General features: G+C 57.9%; 1 protein-coding gene across 1 annotated transcript in view; it reads left to right on the top strand.

Annotated features, from left to right (window-relative positions):
• Window positions 1-890: 890 nt before the first annotated feature.
• Window positions 891-7,085, top strand: part of HSPA12A (heat shock protein family A (Hsp70) member 12A) — a 61,765-nt gene continuing 55,570 nt past the window's right edge. The window contains exon 1 of the mRNA XM_045878936.3: window positions 891-1,085. Coding sequence (XP_045734892.2) covers window positions 1,043-1,085 — 43 coding nt within the window. The 5' untranslated portion in view covers window positions 891-1,042. The remainder of the gene's footprint in view (window positions 1,086-7,085) is intronic.

The following is a 7,085-nucleotide window of genomic DNA, read 5'->3' as shown; positions in this document are numbered from 1 at the left end:
CCACCTCTTAGAGCTATGCAGAGCAAATGAGATAAGGCTCTTGAGCACTTAGCATAGGGCCAGGCATAAGGGAAGGGCCCAGTAACGGTGGTCATTAGAGTCCTATCACCAACCTCGTTGCCTTCTTGCACAGAGGACCCAGAAGCCACCTGGCCAATCGCGAACAGGTGCCAATGGCGCGCGCGTGTGTGGCAGAGCCAGAGGACCGGGAGGATGAATCGCTGACCGAAGCTCTGCATTATTAATGCCGTTATTCTCAGACTTTTAACGAGGGCCGCCTTGGGAGCCCATATATGGAAGGCGCGTCGCAGCCTCCGCGACAGGCGCCCCCCGGGGTCCCGAGTTGCCATGCAGTCCCGCAGGCAACCTGGAGGCAGCCGCCCGCGGCAGTGCCCGGAACGAGGCCCCTCGCGCAGGTCCTCGGTCTGCGGCCTGAGTCCTGGCCGCGCCGGGTTCCTCCTTTGCGTGGCCCTTGCCCGCTCCCCTGGGGCCCTGGGGGAGCGAAATGGGTGGGTGGAGAGTGGGGCGGGCTTCCGCGGGAGAGTGCGGTTTCCGTGCGGTGCCTGCTGCGGGGCTTCGGCCCCGGGCTATTCCGCGGGGCGGACGCGCGGCGGGGCCGAGGGGACCTGAAATCCAGTCGCCGCCGCTCGCCGAGCACTGCGCCTTCAGTGCGCCGGCGTCCGGCCGGCTGGCGAGCCGCCGAGCCCCTGCCGCACCCCTTCCTCGGCGGCGGCCGGCTCGGGGGCGAGCCCCGGAGCGACGGGCCCGGGGGGAGGTGGTGGCGGGCCGACGCCGAGCCCGGCCCCGCGCCGGCCTTCCCCGGCCTCCCCCAGCCGGCCGGGCTCCGCGGGGCGGGGCGCGGGGCGGGCCCGGGAGGAGCGCGGGGAGGAGTCCGGGCTGCGGCGGCGGCCGCGTCACAGCAGTGCTCCCGCTGCCCGGCGCCTCAGACCCGGCCCGAGCGCCGCCGAGGACGCGGACGGGGACCCGCACGGGCACAGGGGCTGCGCCGGAGCTTCCTCTCGCGGGCCGGGGCTGCGCGACCATGGCGGACAAGGAGGCCGGCGACGGCGACGCGGGGCCCCGAGGTGAGCGCGGGGCGCGGGTCCTGCGGCTGCGGCGGGGCGGGCCGGGGAGGGCTGAGGCGCGCTCGGCCCGGCGCCCCGCAGCTCCCTCTCCGGCCGCGGGAAAGTGGGCGCGCACCCCTCAACAGCTTGCCCCAGCCGGGAGGGCCAGGGTCAGCGCCGCGGCGGAGCAGGGCGTCCGGGGGACCCGATTCGGCCCGCCGGTCACGTGCTGCGCTCCCGGCCGGGGTGCGGACACTGCGGCGGGGACCGCAGCCCCCGCCCAGGCGCCCTGGCCGTCCGGTCCCGGGGTGGCGCCTCCTGCGGGGCCCCTGGTGAGTACGGGTGAGAACCAACCCCCCCGTGTCCATCCCCCGCGCACTGTGCGGGGACGCCCGCGCTGGCCGAGTAAAGGGCCGGCCGCCGGGTGGCCCCGTATCCCCAGCGGCTCATTTCCGTGACTCAGCGAGGCGCGGGTGGGACCCTGGGGGCAAATCGAGGGTTTGGAGCTGTCCCCTCGCCCTGCCGAGGTCGGACGTACGTGCGGGCCGTGGGTGCTGCAGCTCCGGGCGGAATTGCAGCGCGCACTGCCCGCCCCGCCCATCCCCAGGGTTCTGCGGGCCGTGGAGGGGCGAAGCGGCGGGGGCTCGGCTGTCCCCTCCTTGCCCGGGCAGGGGAGAGGAAGGTGGCGCCCTGTGCGGAGGACGGACGCTCGCGTTCTGCAAATGGGCCATGGCCGCTTTCTTTGGGGAGCGTGGTTAGGGCTCAGATGGGGCGAGGGTGCCGGGTAAGGACCGAGAGGAGGACCCGGGAGTCAGGGGAAGAGGAGGAGCAGCTTTTGGAGCCCAGGGCTATAAATCATGGTTTCGCCAGCGGAGGGGACGGCCTGACCAGGATCGTGGGTCCCAAGTGGGGAAAGTTGGGCGCACGGAGATGCCGCGCGTCCCTGACCTGAGGGGCTTTAGCAGTAGCAGCCGCTGGAGGGGAGCGTAGCCCAGTGGCTTCCGGCGAGCGGCAGGATGAGCCTGGCGAGGATGAAATTAAAATGTCTGGGACGTAAGGGAAATTCATCCAGGAAAAGATCTGCGGGCACCTCAAAGCTGGGGAAACTGAGTCAGGTGGCTGCGCAGCCACCATGGGTGGGGTGCTTGCAGTCGTGCAGTCTGTGGCCGCGGCCCCTGCCCTCTGCTGCGCTCTGAGCGGCACCTGCCCCCTCCCCAGCCCATTGTTCCTGCAGATCTGGGAGGTGCCTCCCCACGCGGCACTGCAGTAGTGGGGGAGTGCGGGGGGGAGGGGGCATCCTGACAGGGTTCACTCTTGGGAGGGGCCTTGGAGAGCCCAGGCCAGAGCCCAGGCCGGGCCCAAACGCGCATCCAAATCTGCCCCCGCCTCTGCCCTTCCCCAGCTGGCAAACGGGGGCAGTGGGCTGGCGGCATTGTCTGGATATCACTCAGCAACTGGATCGATTCATTGCCCCCCCCCTTTCTTTAAATTGGAAAGAAAATGTAGGATGATAGGGAGGCACATCAGATTTGCTAAGAATTTCTAAAGCTTAAGTTTCTTGCCTCTCATGCTGGGATGATAAACAGCGGATGGCTGGATCAAATGCAAGGTTGGCCATAGGGTGTGTGAAATCAGAAGAGTGAGCAGGAATATGCTTCCCCCACACCATTTGTCTTGTAAAATCAAATTCAGCACCCCTACCCTAGACACACACACACACACACACACAGGCACACAGAGGCACTGGGTGGTTGTCTGTCCTCAGGCTGGGAGAGCTCCCCATCCAGGATGGGGAAACACATGCTGGGTGGTGCTGGGCCACCTGCCACTGTTCGCGTCTATCTATCCTAGAGTGTTTCTTCACTTCCAGTGATCAGCAGTTCAAGGCAGCCTGTGAGAATATCCAACACATGGACTTGGGACACAGAGCAGGCTGTCCCTGGCAACTTGCTGATTCTCTCTTGGTTCCCATCCCTTCATCTCTAAAATGAGACATATTAATAGTATCTCACGGGAGCAGAGCCTGCTCACCCATCATCTAACACATCTATGTCTCAGATTTCCTCACTGAATATTCTGTGCTGGGCAAGGAGCATTTGTTAAAGCCTCAACAACAGATCTGTTACCAGCATTGCCCTTTCCCCTAGGTAGGAAATCTAAATGTAAATTGAACGACCTATCCAAGGTCACACATCTAGCAAGTATTGATTTGGACTCAGGCCATCTGATTCCAGGCCTCTGGCCCTTTGCCGCCATCCTATGTAGCCCCTGTGGGTGTGGCCAGTGATGACTACTCTATGAGGAACATAAAAATGGTGTTCTTCAGGGGATTATTTCAAGGATGTTTTTGGTGCCAAAGGATGAGTGTGGAGAGATCAAACTGTGTTGGGACTTGTGGGCAGTGAGAGCCCTGGATGGTGGTGTGGGCCAGGAAGGCTGGCCATAGCATGTTTCCCAACAGAGCAAGTGGAGGTGGGGTGTGGGCAGAGTTACTCATGAGACAAGAATGGCAGAAAGTTGGTAGTTGTGGAAGCTGGCTGATGGTACACGGCACTTCATTACTATTCCTTTTGTGTGTGTGTTTCCTTAATAGAACATTTCCGTTAATTTACAAAGGACCACTTTTCATCTTTAGAGCTTTGGACAGCAAAAGCTGAGATGACCTTCAGTCCTGTCCCCACCAAGACCTGCCTTGGTTGGCCACAGGGAGCCCTAGAAGGATGAGATGAACGGGGTGGGGAGGACATGGGATGGTTCAGGCCGGGCTAGCTCTTACGGTGACCCGAGTCAGGGGTAGGCATGGGCGGCGGACATCTAGTAATTTGTTCCAGGGCGGGGATGGCGTTAGGGAGAGGAACAGCAGGTCAGGAGGTTTGCCCATGTTGGGGGTGCCTCTGGAAGCATTGCGTTGGGCTTTGGAGGTGAGATTCTGAGGACTCCATTTATGCTGAAATGGGAAAATACTGAATTATTTCAGTTGGCCCTGCTCACAATTGTGATTGAATGAATGGCTGACAGAGGGTCCTGTTACCCCGACTCCACCAGGGAGGGACCTGGCAGGCCCACACGGCACAGCCGGAAGTGGGCTTGAGTGAAGGGTGGGTGGGAGGTGAGCAGGCTGCCCCGCCTCTCTGAGCACGTGCCTGGTGAGGGCTCTGGCCATGGACCCACTTTCACGTCCATGTGTGCGTCTGCAGCTGTGTCCCCTGCCGCTCTGTGCGTGCTCCCCACACAGTGTCCCGTTTCCCAGAGCCCTGTGATCTCCTTTAGCCCTCATGCTGTTCCCCCCGACCAGGAACATCCTCCCTTTCTCTAGCAAACTCCAGCTTATCCTTCAAAACTCAGCGCACGTTATCACTTCTCAGGAAGCCTTCATAGACTCATCTATCTTGATGAGATCTATCTGGCCTTTGTGCCCCAAAGCCTTTGGTACTGATCGTTGGTAATCTCAACTAGTGTTCACTGAGCGCTTACAATGTTCCAACTTTGTATGTGTATATTCCATCGACTCCTCTGACAGCCCTATGAGGTTTGGTTATTATTACCCCATTTCGCCGATGAGGCAACGAGGCTTTTGAGAAATTTGGTAGTTTGCCCGGCCAAGGGATCAAATCACAGAGCCAATGAATGCTTGAGTTGGGATATGAATCAGTCGTTGACCCTAAAAGCTTGGACTTTTCTCTTGCCTTTTCTCCCAACATGGGCAGGGACTGTGTCTTTCATTTCCATACTCTTAGTGAGGGCACATAGTAGGTGCTCAATAAACACCTCCCTGTGCGTCAAATGAATATCAGTCAGTAATCCACAAGGGAACACAGCAGTGGGGAATGGCATCTTCATCCTGCCCACTCTGCAGCGAAGTGGTGCTTCTAGAAACGTGGATGCTCAGGAGTGGGTGGAAGCTGAAGGGGGGTAGGCAGGGCTCAGTCAATCCTTGAAGAGATGCGACCTTGATTCCAACAAGGGTTTGGGTGATGACTCAGTATTGTGCGGGCAGAATGCTCTCTCATTGCATAAGTAGGCCTCTGGTAAGGGAGAAAGCTTCTTTATTATTGTTGCACATAATTAGAATAGCAGGGAGGAACAAGGCGCTTTAATGAATGAGCGGCATGTGGCTGGGAGCGAGCGCCTTCCACCTGCAGCATGTCTGGGCATCGCCAGGGGAGCGGGGGTGGGGGGTGTCAGAGAGGGGACCAAGAACTGACACTGACCCCACCGCTGTGGATTCTGCAAATCCTTGCTGCCCCCCTTTATTGGAAATGACTCCTAATCCATCCCGAGATGGGCAGTAACAGGTGCGGGGGGTGGGGGTGGTAAAGGGGCAATGTGGCTTTGGAGCCCAAAGTGCATGTCGACTCCAGCTAAGCTTTACCTTGCTGGTCTGGGCAAGGGGCACATGACGCCTGCCTCGGTCTGTTGTGGGAACAGTGCAGATATCAGGGGGGCTGGAATTTATCAAGTTCTTTCCCCATTGGAGGAAGGGAGAGTTGGCCTTCCTGTCTCTACCTCCCAGATGCTCCTTGGGATGGCCATTGCCTTGTGTGGCATGATGGCGGGTCCAGCTAATCTGCTTTCTTTGTAGGCATTAGAAGGAGGGCAGATTCTGCTCGGGTTTTTCTGACTTGGGTCTGTGTGGGGAGTATGTTCAGGCCCTGAAGCAAGACCCTGGAAGTGGTGAACACCTCTTTCCTGGCAAACACGAAGTCAGCCCTTCTTGAGTGCCTTTCCCCCATCTCTGCAGAGCCCACTGGTGGGAAGCAAGAATGAAGGTGGCTGAGGGCTGGTCCTGGAGCATGGAATGTGAGAAGCTACACTTTTTGGTCACTGGACATCCCCTGGGGTTGGTTCTCAATCCTGGCTGCCTATTAGAATCACCTGGGGAACTTTTTAAATGTCTTGATGCCTAGGCCTCCTCCCAGAACTATTCTATCAGGACTTCTTTATGTGAACAGCCAAGTTTGGGAATCCGTGTGTTACCTACATATCTGGACTTCAGACTTGGGACCTCAGCATGAGAGGGGTAGAGGGCAGGAGCATCCGACACGGTTCATTCCCTGGTGCTAGACTGAGTCAGCAGAGTTTGTAAGCACCAGTTCTGTGTTAAATGCTTCGCTTGTATTGTGTCATTTAATCTTCATAAATACTCCACAAAGTAGGAGATTTTACACAAGGGGAAACTGAGGCTCAGAGGAATTGAGTACATGCTCCAGGATGAGATAGCTGGAGGGGGGAGGGGGAATGTTAGAAGAGAGCTCAGGGCTATCAGCAGAACCTTCATGGGCACATCTTATCCTTAGGGAACTTTTTCTCAGTCTGCAGCCACTTGAGATTCACCTTCCTGATTCCGCCATACGTACTGACCACCGAAACCGTGAGTTAGTGATTACTTTTAAAATTGATATGCTGTTTTTTGAAAAATGCATTTAATTTAAGAGTCTTACTTATGTCAGTTCCATAAATGGGAAACCTGTGTCACTTGCCACAAACAGAAGGGGACCACAGCGAAAATGTATGGCAACTCAAACACAGTCAAAATGCTTTAGGCAAATGCTATTGCCTTGGAAGGTTTTGTGCTGAGGCTGCACTCCGGGTAAGAGGGAGACCAGAGGGTTTTAGAGGAGGTCAAGGATATAGGAGCACCAGACTAAGACATTCTCTTTTCTGGAAGTCATTCTCCAGAGGGGCTTGAACAGGAAGAGAAATGCTTTAGGAATCACCTGAGGGGAGGTACTTATGATTCTCACTCCCAGACCTTCTGGAATTGGACCGCCCTGGAGAAGGGGACCTGGGAGTGGATTTGCAAAGCCTGCCAGTAAGTCGTATAATCAGGCAAGAACTAGTGCCCAGTCCACGGGCCACCACAGACATCTCTGCCCACCAGGGGAACGGGGCCCTCCCTCAGGGACTCTGAACTAGGATGTGCTGCTTTACGTTGGCCATGTGGGGAGGAGAGAACATTTCCATGCGATTTTATAGGGAGAGTCAGCCTGGATTCCAGTTCTGGCTTTACCACTTACCAGG

Source organism: Mirounga angustirostris, unplaced genomic scaffold, assembly GCF_029215605.1.
Source record: "Mirounga angustirostris isolate CCGP_5_RB_7025 unplaced genomic scaffold, mMirAng1.0.hap1 SCAF_6, whole genome shotgun sequence".
Classification (NCBI taxonomy): domain Eukaryota; kingdom Metazoa; phylum Chordata; class Mammalia; order Carnivora; family Phocidae; genus Mirounga; species Mirounga angustirostris.
The sequence above is the reverse complement of the archived record's forward strand: the minus strand, read 5'-3'. Positions and strand labels throughout refer to the sequence as shown.